General features: G+C 41.5%; 1 protein-coding gene across 2 annotated transcripts in view; it reads right to left on the reverse strand.

Annotated features, from left to right (window-relative positions):
• TRPM7 (transient receptor potential cation channel subfamily M member 7) overlaps positions 1-16,256 on the reverse strand; it is a 52,377-nt gene extending 36,121 nt beyond the window's left edge. For both annotated transcript variants that reach the window (XM_086849886.1, XM_086849885.1), the window contains exon 1: positions 15,581-16,256. In XM_086849886.1, the coding sequence (XP_086706012.1) occupies positions 15,581-15,583 (3 nt within the window). In that variant the 5' untranslated portion in view covers positions 15,584-16,256. The remainder of the gene's footprint in view (positions 1-15,580) is intronic.

The following is a 16,256-nucleotide window of genomic DNA, read 5'->3' on the forward strand; positions in this document are numbered from 1 at the left end:
TTATATATTATTATAAAATAAGAAGACAATTAATTTCTAGCAATTGATGCATGGCAATATGGCAAAGCCTTATCAAGCTATTGTGAAATTCTCAAAGTTTATTCAACAGGCTTGGTCTGAATTATTCTCTCTACAGAAAGTAAGCCTGCCTGCTTGGCAAAATCTCAAAATAACTTGCATGATTTTCAAGTAACACAAATATGGCAGGTATAAGTAATATTTGTAGCTGGCAATTCTGAATTTCTCCATGCACAAAGAGATCCCAGTTTATTTTTTTCTACTCTTTTGTGATACTGTATACTATTGTAAGATCATAAGTTACAATATTGTAACAATATTTGTTACAAAACTAAAATTTAACTTTTCCCAACTACATTGCCCCGGAGCCTGCAACAGTGCACACCAACCCAGCAGTAATCCTGACAGTTTTTCAATAAAGCTCCCCACTGATTCAGGAAACTGACCTGAACTAATAAATAATTTGCCAAATTGTGACCTTTGTGGAGGGCCAGTAACAGGGACTTCAGTTACTGATTGCATAGACTGAGCTTTGAATTTAGAAATCATATCACTTTCTACACCATCTCATATTTCATCTTTCAAATCTCTGCTTACACCATAGGGCACTTCAATACATGCAATACTTTCTCAAGGAAAAATCTGCCAATCCTATTTGTCCTTTATTTAAAAATTAGTATAGACTCTATATTCCTTCTCCACTGCCTCAAATTTTCCAAAGCATTTATTTTCCATCTGGACAGAAGAAAATACAGGAAAGTTTCAGCAAGCCTGAAAACAAGAAGACACAGTGGAAACTATGTGCAGCAGGACCAGTCGTGCTAGCACTGCCACAGAGGAGTCCTATCTGTCTAGGTCACTTACAGCCAACAAGATAAATTTCAAAACATTTCTAAGAGACATACTGTACTAAGAATGTCCTTTAGCTTGTCTATTCAAGGAATTGTCCACTGACAATGTTCCAACTTGAAGTTACTGCTTCTTATATAACTATGCATACCACACACACTCTTTGTGACTTACCAGAGGATCTCTTATCTCAGAAATCCACTCCATTATCCAGACACGTGTTACACCATGGGACTGACCTGTGATCCCTGCCCAGACTACCAACCCTAGCCATGAACCGGCCTTCTGCAGCTATAGCTGAAAGGCAGAAATTCCAGACAAACCTCCTTCTTATTGCTTTTATGCTAGATACATTGAATAAAGCCAAACAAAGCCAGACAACTGTGATAAATACAATATCCAATTAGGTTAATGCATATCAAGTAGTTTAGAATTCACTGAGCTCCTAGTGGGAAAAGGAGGCATAAATAAAATGCTCCAAATGAAAGATTTCAGATAGGTTTTAATAATGTTACAGAGCCTCCTCTACATCATTAGCTCACTGCAAAGATTTCTTGTAGTCGCTTCAAATCCTTAAGGCGGTAAGAAGCACAATCCAGGCAAAGCACCTGGACTTGCTTTTAGGACAAGTCAACTGAATGATACTGAAAATGTTCACCCCAGGATGAGCTGAGTAACTAAACCATTGTGTATGGGGTGGAGAGCTAGCTGAAAGACACTTATGTCTATCTACCAAAGAAAATAGTTAAAATTTTGTATTAAAAATACTATCAGAGCACATCTCAGTTTCTTAATGAAACACTTCTCATTTGAGGAAACTTCAAAACTTCAGCTAACTAAGCAAATAAGCAGATGGAAGGGGAAAAAAAACAAAGTTAGATAGTTTAATGCCATATATTTGCTACCATTTGTTTTAAACTCTTAGCTCTGTCAAACCCCAGGCATTTAATTTACTAGCTTCCCCTTCAATTTAAAGTTACATACTTCTATAATCTTAGTTTGAGGGTTTTTGTTTGCTTTTTTAAAAGAGGGGGAAGAAAACAAAGCATTTAGGCCAGCTAGTATTATGAGCTACATTTAAAACTCTTTGACACAGAATAACAGTGCTGTCTGTCCAGAGAATGCACAACACACACACAGCACCTACAAAACTTTTTCCTAACTCAGTATCTACAATATCAGTCAACCTCAATTTTTTGTACTCAATTCTATAGAAAGTATGTATATGTGCAATACTCAAAAGACAGAGGCTCAGACATTATCCCAATGCCAGAAGATATTTGTTCAGTGCTTTAACATATCCCTGTGAAGAATGTCACTCTAAATGACAAGAATTGTACTTTAACCTTAATTGTTGTTTAATTCACTACAAATGAAAATTTTTGCAAGGATATTTTACCTGCTGCATCAGGATTACTTCTTACTCTAAAACAACTACCAGCTTCATCTACAAGAAGTTGTTTGGTTTTTGTTCTTCCCCAGATGCATTGGGCATCTCTTGTCACAGAATGTGACCAGCTCAGACAGACCCATCATGCACGAAAGGTGTCTCTGCTATGCTGAAGATCCTGTTCTGAACAGGACAGCTCACCAGGCTTCACTGCACTCCTAAAAAAACAAACAGCTCCAGTTTTCTGGATTGAAAAACTTCTCTAGTGAAAATACTGCTACAGTCCTGAAAATAGATTGTTTGACAGCAAAAAAATTATTGGGTTTACATTCAACAGTAAAAACTGTTGAAGCAAGCAAGGAAAGAGGGCAGTCAGAGAAAGCCTTCTGTCAATTCTGCACATGGGAAGCAGATCTCAAGTGAGCCAGAGAGTAAAGATAAGAATCTTCATCTCAATGGCTCCCTTAGTGCTGAAAACAAACCTTCAGCAATCCTATTTTTTATTAAACAGTTCAGGAGATTTGCTCTGAACAGATTTCACAGTAATCCAGGTCTCTAACAGAGTAGCTATTGTTTCATCAAGTTCTTCTCTGACGTAATGAAGCCACCACAGAACTCCCTGAATCCACGTGAAGTTTCGGATGCAAACGGTAATCGGGATTTGTCAAAAGGGATTTTTACAGCTCTCTCAAACTCGATGAAAATTATTCCCATCTAAAGTCTGGTTTTGAGATAATTATTTCACTGTATGATTACCAAGCACATAATTCAGTTGTTTATGGATTTTTTTTTTCTGCAGATTAATTAAGAATACTCTAAATTCATATACAGAACTTAGCATTATTAAGTGGTGACTTTTAACCCTGATGATCTAGAATAAAATCCACAGACTTAATATTTTTGGTATATTTTTATTACATTCAAACTCAATCCACTTTACTCATATTGTTGGGAAAGTTATCTTCTAACTGTAATACAGGTCTTTCAGTGGAAAATTCAGTGTAAATGCAGCACATTTTAAAATAAATGAATTTATTTGCCTAACAAGTTAAGGTCTGTGCTGTTCTGCAGTTAGACCATCCATAAAATTACTCCTCTTTTTCAGAAAGTATTAAAAAATGCATACACCATCCAGACAAGGCATTAAATAAATATTAATATACACCTAGAAAATATTTCCCAACTGATTCTACAGATAGCTCAGGTCACTATGGAATGGACCATCCGTTGATTTCAGAAGACAGTCACCCACTGGTGTAATTTCAAACTGGCTTTTTCTCAGCTGATATAACAATAAACACCTTCAGAGTTAAGTGCCCAATTATACCAGATACAGTAATTAAACTTGCCAAAACCAGAGACTCCCTGAGACTGTGTCAGCACAGCAGATGGCAAGCTGTTCCTGAACACGACTTCAGAAAACCCAAGGGGAGGCAAGGAGAGAAATACATTTTGAATTTTATTTTCCAACAACTTTCATTGACAGAATTTGGTAGGAAAAAGAAAATACAGCAGAAGGTAAACCAGTTTCATTACTGTGAGCTGAAGTAAATTGATTTCTAAATAGTTTACATTTGCAGTCTTCCTAACTAATGAAATACAAAGCTTAAAATTTTTAGCCCTGCTAAAGAATCTATAAATTATTTCTTCTGAGTTCACAGACCAATCGCATTTTGATGCATTCAATAACGTATTTCAAAGCATATAATGAAGTTATGAACTAAAAGCAACAAACAACTGAGTTTTCAAAGGAGATGAAAATAATTCTTTATTCTCTAAAACTTAACACCACGGATGAAAGAAAAGGATAAGAAAGTTGTGTGTGTGGTTGTAACTACAAGAGCTACAGCTTTTCAGCCAATATTTTCACTCTCAATATTCACTTTGTTCAAATGATATTAAAACAAAAGCCAAACAAAAAAAGTCATGGCAAAGTCCATAGGATTGTCTTCAAGCCTGTCATACGGTGCCTGCTTCTTCCTGATAGGGTTCCTCACTTAAAATCCACTTTTAATTATGTTGAATGACCCATATAAACCAACCTCAAATCTCTCACATTTTCAAACATCCAGCCTCCTTTCCCTTCCTTATCCACAATGATCCAACTGTACAGTCTGCATCCTCCTCACCTCTCGCAGCTCCAAAGATTCAGTTGCAGTCTGTGATCATTCTCGCCCTACCAGATGCAGACTGCAAGCCTACACACTCTCTTAAATAGGAGCAGCAGGAAGATAGAGTCAGCATTCCTACTCACCAACACACACAGAGAACGATGCCAAGTCTTTTTCAGTCGGCCAAAACATTTCTGTGGGTATGAAGGCTGGTGCCTCTCCCCGGTCCCTTCCGCAGGGACGGATGGGACACGCTGTGCTGGCTGCCGAGAGCCCTGCGCTTCCTGCCTCACCAGATCTACTCTACATGGCAGTATTAGTTTGGTTCATACCTCACATTTCTGGCAAGTGCTGGGCTTACCTTGCACATGCCACAGAGGATGTACCAACAGACAATCCTATAAACTCTGGATTTATTTTTGGAAGGAATGAGGCTTGCAGCATGGTTTCAGCAGTAAAGCAGCTCACATTGTCTGGATCTGGTTGCTGTCTCCTGAAGCAACCTCCCTCATTCACACAGGGAAGGAACACTAGTCACAGATGCAAGAAAGGAGGCAGTGGTGGCCACCTCTGGAAATAAAGCAGTGGGAAAGGGCTTGTGTGACCAGCCAAATAATTAATCCTGCCCTCAATTTGCTTCCGCTTTGTTCCCTGATGAGAAACCTCAGCTCTGGCAGCCGCTGTTCCTAGACAGCTTTACAGGCTGCAAACCCCCTCACCTCGTGCAAAGGATGCTCCAGCGATATCTGAGCTGCAGATTTAAGAAAAGTCCTCCCTTTCTAGTTCATGAAGTGTATGAACATCTGATTAATTCAGAATGTGCTGAAGCACATTACAACTACAAAAGCAAACTGGAAGGGTGGATGCTGTTTGTCCTGCTCTACCACTTTCTTAGCCTGTTCAATTTACAGATCTGACTTATTTTTCGTGTCATGCAAAGAAAGACACTTCTCTATCATCACAGCAAAGATTCTGGTGCCTCCTGACTTAAGTAGGCTATTATTAACTTACTAAGCAATGGAAACTTGTTATCACTAAGAGATTTTTAACATAGCTGGCCTCAGACAACTCTTTGAATAAATATTTTTTTAAAAAGGAAGCCTATGCCCATATTAATTATGGCAGATCAGTAATATTTCTCTGAATAGTATGAGTGAGAAGGAAGAGCAACAGAACATATGAGTGGGCACATGAAATAGGAGACAGCACCAGACCACTGCTAAGGATGATGACATTTCACAGAACTTGTTTAGACACAGTATCTGGGAAAACAACTTTATTGTTATAATCAAAACTGCTGAAACTAGGAAAGAGCCCCATCTGCAAACAAACAACCAAAGACCCACCTGAAACAGATCTGGAATTTGGGTTCTCCCTGCCTGTACATACGTGCACATCAATGCACCAGTATTTGTTAGGCACAGTAGGGGAAGCAAATGTTTTGGTCAACTCTTTGAAGTGATCAGACTCCTTGGGAGATTAGAACAGGCTGGAGAAAGTAGGATGACCTGCATAAAAGCAAGGCAAAACAAGAATTTGCTATAGTTCACCTACTGTCAAATTACAAAGACTAAAGCATTTTTAAATACAGCTTATAACAAAGAGCTACTGGATTCAGTTACACTTCCAGTCAAGGTAAAGCAGCAGCTCTCCTCTCACAGCCAGCTCAGCCTGCAGCTGCTCAGTGAGCACTGACTACAGCCCCACCTCGGGGCACAAGAACTCTGACAGCTTTGGAGAGACATCCATGTACCTAAACTCTTATCAGAAGATGAAGTTCCCCACTAAAACTATTCAAGTAGTTTCTGTTTTCTACTCTAGAAAGTGCAAAGAAGAAACATAAGTAGGTTTGTTATGGAAATGTGAAAGCAGTTAACTACTGTCTGAAATAATATACAATGTTCATTTAGGCACTTTTAAAAATTTCCACCCTCGCTTTTTCAGGGTTATTTGAGCTTTTGATGCTTTCAGAGGCTTTTCTTTGTTAAATACCACAAATCTAAATAATTACTCAGAAACTAAATATATTATTTTTAGAAATAAGGTACCCTCTTTTTTGTTGGTTTTTTTTTGCTTGGTGTGTTACGTTTTTTTGATTTGGGATTTTTTTTCCCCAGGATAGGGGAAACAACTAGAGACCACAACACGACTTCACATGGAAAATGTTTTCTGTTTCTTCCAGCATGCTAAATTCCAGTAAAACTCACCAATGCTGAGTGGTGTGTGGCACAAAGACCTGTCTAAGCTGTACTGAACTAATACCTGGGACAGGCTCCTTCCTGGCCTGCTGGGAGAAGAGTGAAGACAGTCATTCTAGAGAAACAAAAGACACCAGTAGGGAGGTGGAGGTCCTGGCAAAGCCAAGAAACACAGGAGAAATGTTTGCTTTTACAGATGCAATTCTTCAAATTATAAACTGAGGGTGCAGTCAGAGAAGACAAGTTCCTACTCTGCTCTCCCACCCATCCCTCTGCTACTTCTCCCCCTCCTGCAGTTGTGCACTTGCCCTTTGGGGAACTGATTGAGATCCCTAAACCAGCACATTACTCTCAGGGGGAAAAAAGAAAAAAAAGCAGGTAGGTAGCTTTAATGTCAGAATAAACACATTCAGATGCAAACTGGACAGAAAACTACTATGACACAAGAAAGAATCACAAGGCCAGGGTGGGAACAAGGGAAGTAAAGGACATCCCCTTTGGTAGGAGAAAGATACTGGGATGGCAGAAGAGCTGAGCTGATCTAACCATATTGTCAAGGTACATCAGTATAATCCCCAAAAGCACACAGGCTCCAGCCACCCAGGGAAAGACTACAGATCTATCACACAAAAAGGTTTATTTTTTTTTTTATGCACATGCATCCTGATACTCAGGAAGGAAATGAAGTTAAGACTATATTGCTTTATTTCTCAGAGACCTGCCAATGAAGCAAGAACATATTGCCTAAAGTCACATTTTGGAGGGGCACATACCCTATGTTTAAGAATACCATTTTCATCTGGTACTGAAGATTTGTTCTAATTCATGGTATAATTAACATTCAACTCCTAATACATTAATTACTAAAGATTTTTCTTGTCCTACATGTAAGATCTTTATATTTGTCAGAAAACCCCCCAAAACCCAGTAATGATGCCCAAGAGGATAGTCAAAATGACTAATCTTATCTCAGTTGTGCTAATTTTTCTACATCCTCTTTGCAGAGAGAAAAAAATCTGCTCTGAATCCCCCTTGGTCTCCACTGAGCAAGCCTGGGGACTCACTGCCTAATTAGCTCTTATGAACAATGCTCCCTCTCTCTGCAAAGTCTACCTGTATTCTGCATATTGCAGGTGACCAGAAAACATCCTTCTACAACCTGGAAACAGGATGAAGGCAGAAAAGCTTTGTTTGGAAAGCACAGCCCAAGGTTTGCTGCATTGTGCTGTCCCACAGAGGGATTATCCCAGTACCAAATATTTCTCCTGTGGGCCAGGAAACACCGAGCACAACCAGAGGACACATTCACACAATGACTCGTTTGTTAGCAGCCTTCAGCACGCAGAATGTTCACCTGTAACACAAGCTGGCAGCCCGAACCAGGACAAGGGTGATGAGTGGTTTCTGCCCTCTTTCCCTATATAAGCAACATAAAAAGGCCACATTGTTTCACTAAAGCACTTGAAACAATTGCAGAGAATTTAACAACAAGGAGTCCTGGTGTTGCACATGGAGCAGTAAGATTTATATTGAAAACTGCATGCCCACAAAACGTGGGTTTTCTACAGCTAAAAATTTAAAAATTATTTTACTGCATAAAAGAAATCAAGACTAAGACAGACCAATTACTTAATGAGGCAAAAGTATAAATCCTCATCAAAAGCATTTTTGAAGTTGCACAAATTAGAAGGGCAAAGGTTATTTAAGTGGATATTTCTGTTTTTCAATGCCTCTGGCTGCAAAGCCAGTTGATGCCAGTTTAAGAGGTAAAAGTCCATCCCAACCTCCACATCAGTACTTCGTGCCCCTGGCTGAGGCCAGTGAGTGCTCACAGGGCTGTCTGTCCCCAAGGCCAGCCAGCAGCAGTATCATGAACGCCTTCAGCAGCAGTAACGGGGTCAGTAAAGAAGAGCCTGTGAAATCAGGAGGACTGGGCCTCTTCCAACCAGTTTTGCAGCCAGAGGCATTGCCACACCAGACAAAGCTACGTTCCTGGACAGTTCTCTAGGATATTTGTCAGCTAAGGTACCAGTGATTTATTATCCTTTACTAGTGCAAGGTTACTACCACAAGCAGGAGTTCCTTCAAGATGAATCTCTCTCAAACTCTTTGTCCAGATCACCCTTGGCTATGTACTCTTCTAATATCTTCAGATGAAGTTTTATTAAACTTGCTGTTTAACAGGATTCTGCAAAGTACAGACAATAATGCAGCCAGGGAGCACAGGAGAAACTGGTAAGACTCTGACATTTAAAACATCATTAACTGCACCTATTCGTGTAGATTAACTGATTTTTATAATTGAAGAGAAAGTTGATTAACAGTTCTGTAATTACACAACTGGTATTTTTAGGCTCTAATCATGTGTCACTTAAGCACATGCATAATTTAACCTATCCAGGTGACTGAAGTTATGCCTGGAGACTTGCATGACCTGCAGCAGCACCAGGGACAGGCTTTGAAAGGAAACAGCTTTTTCAGACTGGCTCTAGCCACAAATTAGAATACTGCATTACACTCACAACACAAAGCCAATCTACATGCAATTTTAACAATGTTGTAGAGCAACATGACTGTCTTTGAATCTGTCCACACGGCTGCTGTGCTGAGCTCTGGCAGATACATTATCAGAATGCAGCTTTGGTTTCTCCTAACTCAAAGAAACAGGTTCAGCTCCCTGAGAAAGTTAAACAAGAATGGGAACAGCACTAAAAAGCTGCATGCTAAGAACACTGAGACAAATCCAGAAATATTCTGTTACACGAGGACAAGTCACCAGCAGTGAATCATTTGCCAACAGAAATAACCTGATGGGAGGGATCAAACTCATCTTCGTGCAGCTCAGTTCAGAGACAGACTGGAGCACAGCACATCTGGCAAAAACAAGTGATCTTGAATCTGTTAGCACACATTCAGAAAAGCAGGTCAAGAAAAACATCCTCTGTGAACAAGAATTTAGATACAGGAGTATTGAAGAATAGCCACCATGTGCTTGCAGTACAATTAGACAAGGCTACAAAGCAATTTGGTTTACACTTTGAGGAGGCCATGGAACCTGACTTGTGTTGGCACAGCTCCATCCCTGCCTGTGCACAAGGCTGTGAGACCCAGAAAACATTCATGTGCCATGGGTGATGCACAGAGTAACTGAACACTTCCTAATGCAATAGCACAAACCAAATCTCAGGCCCCTTACAGCAATCCAACTTCACATTTCCAATCCAGCTTCACAGCTCCTGTCAAGTCTGGGGTGCCACAATCCCATTTTCCTAAGCCTCTGCACATGATCCCAACCTATCTCATACCAGCACCAGCATTTATGCAGTCACATGGAAGCTGGTTCAGGGAAATGACCAGCAAAATAATCCACAAAAAAAAAAGGAAAAGAGGTGACAAGAAGTTTATTCAATTTAGATCCCCAGTGACTGAGCACACAAGGAAGCACAAAGGGACAGGTGAAAGGGAGACAGGCAGTGTTTAGAGGAGTTTTGACTGGATTACAACACACCTTTAAGAAGAGCTTTGGCACATGTGGGAACAGCTAGCAAAGGGCTTGAGCAACAACCGTTAACCTGAGGTTATTTTCCTGCAACACATCTCAAGCACTCCAGATCAGTCAGAAAAGATATTGTCAATAAAATGAGTAAGAGTGGGAAGGACTATGCTGCTAAATAATACTAGCTCTAGGAGAGCCCCAACTCTAGAAATTTTTAAGTCTTAAGTTCTTGTGAAATTAAGTTTTCCTAACAAAGCATTTGGAAATTCATTTGCAGAAGGCATAAATGTAGATTTATTTATTAAACTTAAACTTTTCGAGCCAAGTTTTTCAAGTCCACATCTCATAAAAACTGCAGCATTAGAGAAAAAATTAGCAGATATTTGGATAAGAACCATCTGCCAGGAACATCTTGCAAAATCTGACCCAGCATAAGTCAGGGGACTACAAAGTGAAGATTCTTAGCAGAGGTGACAAGAATCAAGCAGATAAAGAAAATAAGTAGCACTTTGGGTAGAGCTAAGTGTGAACAAAGCACGGAACAAAAACTGAGATTCAATTACAAAAACCATTGTGCTACCACAGACTGAGCTGTAACAGACACTTTCCCAAGCTTTGAGGATTACAGTTATGGTGAAAGGTTGAATACTTCGATTAAACCCATTTAGAGATGTAACTGAGAAAGTATTCTCAAGCAAGAATGACTTAGTGTAACACAGCAAAAATATACTTCATTAATCACCCAAAAGGTTGCCAGTAAAAAATAAAAAAAAAAATAAAATCAGCAAACCAGAACTTAATCGCAATATGCCAATTCTCAAAACTACAACTTCTTTCCTTTTTTCTTTTTACATCTGCTCAGTTTAGCAGTAAACAATCTAAAGGCAGAATCCAATAGCACTGGGAGTCATTCAGACCAGGCTTTGGGAACAAGGAAACAAAAAGCTTGACCAGGCTATTACAAATCTTGAAAAAGAGGTCCAGTGCTCTCCAAATCAAAAAGAGGTCTCAAATTCTTGCAATTAAATTACCACAAGTAAGTCTAGACATTGGTAAGACCCACGTGCATAATTTTCACAAACTATAAGCACACAACTACACTCACTGAAACTGTGTATTGGCCTGGTGCATGCTCATTGCAAAACACAATGTGTATTTAAACAAAATAAGCGTTTGGTATTGGACTGTATAGGATGTAAACTAGGACAGGCTATAAATGAAGTCCCATTAAAGCTTCACAGACGGTTTACCATCACTGTTTTCTGAAGCTGGGTGATCTAAAAACATCAGTTGTCCAGCTACATGCAGCAGAGTACTAATTACTGACCGAATCAGCCTCTAAAATTTTCATTTTGCAGCTGTAAAAAAATCACCAGATATGCTATTCACACAAATCTTATTCCAGCCTCCTTGAGCTGAGAACAAATGAAACAAAGATGGGTTGACATATATTAAGTCAGCAATTGCACATTTGCCACACACACAGAGTATTCAAACATTTCAGAAAATGTGACAACAAAATGCATGAACCAGCTCAAGTTAGAATGAGTTTGTACAAATCTTCAGGAAAAAAAACTTGTACTACTCTTGTTAATACAAAGATTAAATAAAATATAACTGTGATGCAACTCAGGATTCCCATAATTAAGGTTCAATCTAAGCCTACCATTTCAGTAGCATCTGAATTTTGCTTTAGCTAAGGGGCAAAAAATGCATAACTTGTAAACCAAGCTTTAATGTGCTGTCATTTTGGTACCATACTTTAAGATCTCCTTGGCAATCAACCACATTTACCTTACAGACTAATCCTGCAACCTCCTTATACCATGTGCTGTCAAACCACTTGCTACAGTTAAATATTCTGCCCTTCCATACGGCAGCTTTTCAGAACTACCAGGACCACTATTAGCATTACAGTTATTTTACTTCCTGGATTCCACATATGTTCAGGACACTTTTCAGCCAACTTTTGGGAAGGAAAGAGTCATATACAGCTTCTTTCCTGTTTTACATTTCATTATCCCATCAGAAGTTCACTGGACTTTTCGTATTGGAAAGAACACAGGAGCAAGAACTGTCCTCTGCTCACCTAACAGCATCCCTTCTTCTGTGCAAAAATCATAATGGCTGAGGAGAAAAACTTGTGTTGTTCTGTGGGTCCAGCACACCCAGCAGTTAAAGAAAGTGGCTCTCGTTCTACATACTAAACAAATATAGGAGTAAAGGCTGAAAAAAAGCCTCACCGCTCTTCAAGAAAACTAATGTTCCTTCCATCAGTGGAACAGCTGTGAAGGAGACTGTTTTTGGGATCCCCACTGCTGCTCAGGACTGTGGTCCCACCAAGCTGAGATGCAGCTGGTTGGCTGCTTAATGACTGGATGCTACCGAAAAGACAAGTCCCCTCCTGCACATCCTCCCTCCCCTCCTGCACAGCAGCACGGATGCCCAGCTAATCCTGTGCTGAGCCAGGACAGGGAGCAAAGCCAGCCAGCACTAAGGTTTTGGGGGTTTACTTTTCCTGTTCTTTTGTTAAAAACAAAAACACCTATAATTTAAGCATAAGAAAAGCTTCTTATAATAAAAATAACAGAAACCAAGGATTAGGTAGATCACTTTCAGTGATACTGGCTGTATCAAGATATACGACACCATCACCTCTACATTCTCGTTATGTGACCAAAAGCAAAGGGATTAAATTAAAAAAAAAAAGACAATAACAAGACTGCAGAGAAAAAAAAGGGCTTCAGGCCAGAGAATACAAAGAAAGTGTGCAACAAAAGTTCAAGTTCTACCACAGGCAAAGTGGACTATTTCTTGTAGAACCAATGAAGCACACAGACTTCTTTGTCAATATCAGAGGTAAAAAAGTGACATAGCTCTAATAATTATATAAGTATTTTATCCAAATACACACAGAGATTGAGATTATTCAGTAATTTATCTGATGAAAAGTCAGGTGCTGAAATTTCAGCCACCAAAGGTAAAATGCACTAGGACAGAATTACTCATATACAAGAAACGTCACCTCAAAACCAAAACTTCAATTCTGAAAAACACACATTGATTTTATTATCAGTCTGCCCTTAAAAAAGTGGGAAAAAACCCCCCCAGAACTCATGTTGCTTGTTTCAGGAAATAAACAGGGCATGTAAATATCACAGCACACGTAGACATTGATGAAAGAAATTTGGAATTCCAAAAGAAATAAACATCAGCTAAAAAAAAAAAAATTACAAATACACTTTTTCAGGTTAAATACTTTGGTGTGAGAAGTATAATTTCATATTGTCTTGGTATTTCAAAGCTTTACAATATAGAAATCCATTCTCAAAGTCTTTAAAGACTGCAAAATTCTACCAAGCATCTTTCTTCACACACAATTTCTGACAAGTCCTCTTAGATATTTATTTGCAACATTATGGAGTCAAAGCGCAAACCAATATAGCCAAACCCTATTGTGTCAGTTATTTAAGTTCGAAATAAAATTGTTCTGTTTAGAAAACACTCATCTGCCATGACCATCCATGAGTATTGAACAGTTAACAGGAATGCACCTCATGAACGGGCCATGAAAGAGAAGCACGAAAATTTTGGGTGTTGGTCCAAAGCTTCCTGGAAAGGGAAGCACAGCAAGTGGCAAAGATAACAATGAGAAAAAGAGAGGACTTTGGATGCTGCAGTCTATCACCAGCAGAGCAGAGAAAGCTGAGCTGATGTGGTAAGACAAAATGGTAATGCAGCAGGACTAGTTAGGCAGAGCCTCAAGGGACAAGAAAATAAATGAAAGTTTAAAACACAATGGAGTAACTCTCTCCAAGATAATCCACGTGGGGAGATAGATGATCTGATACAGTACCTTTAAAAGTGTGAGATAACTGTCAAATGCAAGGGGATGTTTCAAGGTGCCTTTGTATGACAAGTGAATATGACCCTTCCACTGCTGAGCTCAAGTAAGCAAAACCAGTATCATAGTACATCAGGAAACCAAAGTACAGTCCAAACTCAGCCTAAACAGTTCCACATGCACAAAGGTTTTTGCCTTGAAATAGCAAAGTCAAGAATGGCCTCATACCAGAAGGTATGAAGGATGATCTAGCAGACACTTATCTCACCCACACAGACACATTTAAAAAAAAGACTGAACAGCCAGAATTGCCACAGTGAACAACTCACTCCTTAGAATAATTCCTGATTTAATGCTGGACACAATCCAGCAATTATTCAAAGTTGCTAAATAGTCATGGAGCAGCAGGGAAATTTTTAGCAAAATGAGCTTGCATAAAATGTCCTACATTCAACCCAACCAAAACACCTGTTTAACAGAGGTTTTAAAACATTTGGTAAACACACAGCAAATATAAAATACTGCAAGCACACTACAGTGCCAGAAAGGCTGCCGAGTCTCGAATTTACAGAACTATGATGGTAAAAATCAATCTGTCCATTTCTAGGCTATGTCAGCACCAAAAAAACACACCAGAGCTAAACTAAATAAAAATGAAATAAACAAAGAAACCCAAATCCCCCACTCCTCAAAAGTAAACCAAACATCAAACTACTTCAGCTGAGAAAAAAAGTACAATGCAAGGGGCAGATTTAAGTCAGAATTGAAGGTTGCATTTTCAGCTTCTTCCTAGAAGAATGCTGGATTAGCAGTTTCTAGAAAAACACAGCCCACATTTCCACACAGTTCACAGATATACTCAGAAATAGGAGATTCATGAGCACGAATCCCCATGTTTTTTAAGAAAACATCGTGAAATGAAATACCTTTATTTAAAATGAAACCAAGCATCTTATTAGAAGTTTAAGCAGACTATAGAAATCCATGTATTTAGACTTCACATTTTGTATTCTCAAAATTACTTGAAAGCACTTGATGCGGTAAGTCACTCTAAATTCTTTCAATATTAAGGAATAAACTTATAGGAATAAAGAACCGTTTAACAGCCAGAATATAGAGCTAGATTTTTAAACTGTGTTTTCTTTGCAGACACTCATACATCTCTAAGTGTATATACGCTCCCTTATGCATAACATGTTGAAACTGCAAAAATCAAATAGGTGTAAAGATCAGAAGGGAAGGACTGCTGCAGCCCGGAGATCCGCACCGTGCGAATTCTGGTTTTAGACCAAACCACCATGACGGTCGGAGGCGGCACCGGGAGCGCTAACGGGGAGCTCGCGTTTCCAAGCGGTGCGCTGCCTCCGCGGCGGGACCCGGCGCTGCTCGGGGCGCGGAGGGTGCTCGGGACCGGCAGCGGGACCGGCGGTGCCCCGGGCCCCGCGCGAGGAGGGCGGAGCGGGGCATTCCCGGCCGGCAGCTCCGGGAGGGCCGGGCCCGCGGGCGGGAGATGAGCGGGAGCCGGCAGCGCGGAGCCCCAGCGGCCGCGGCGGCTCGGAGCGGCCGGGAGCCGCAGCAGCCGGCGGGGACAGGTCTGATCCGGCGGCCCCGTCCCTGCCCCCTCCCCGCAGGGCGCGCCCGGCCCCGCCGCCGCGGCATCCCCGCGGCTCTCACCATTCTCCTCAGGGCCGGGCTGGGTCTCGGCGCCGACTCTGGTTCTCCTCTCGCCGGGCAGCTCCTGCTCGTGGTTCGGCGTCGGCGGTGGCGGGGCCTGTCTCCATCTATCGGGGCTGGGCTCGGCGGCAGCGGAGGGCTGGGTGGGGAGAGGCCGGGCGAAGACGACGCTCCGGGGACGAAGGGAGGCGTGGGACGCGGAGGACGGCGCTGGTTCGGCTCCGCACCGGGACCCAGAGCTGGCAGCGGTCTCGGCCCGGCGCCTCTTTCTCATAATTGTGCGACTCGGCCGGCGGAGGAGCCGCGGCGCTGCCGCGTCAGCGCACCGCCCCCGGGGGGAGGAGGGGGCTGTCGGGGCGGTGCTGCCGGCAGGGCGCCCTCGGGCTGGGCTGGCCGGAGACCTGAGGGGGTGCCGGCCTCTCCACACGAGCAGCGGGCCCCGAGATGCCCTGAGGAGGTGTCGGTGGCGGGCAGGCGTGCAGCTGGTGAGGTGAAGGCAGAGATGTTAAAAATGGAGCTTCCCGGGAGAGAAAGCCGCCTGGCTGGGAAGGCGAGGTTCAGAGAGCGGCCCCGCAAAGGCAGCGGCTTCACTTCGGGCTGCACGGCGCCCCGAGGGCACGGCCCCGGCAGCGAGGGGTCGCCTCAGCCCGGGCCCTCCGAGCCGGCTCCTGCCGCG

This window comes from Cyanistes caeruleus, chromosome 13 (assembly GCF_971803275.1).
Source record: "Cyanistes caeruleus chromosome 13, bCyaCae1.hap1.1, whole genome shotgun sequence".
NCBI classification, from domain to species: Eukaryota; Metazoa; Chordata; class Aves; order Passeriformes; family Paridae; genus Cyanistes; species Cyanistes caeruleus.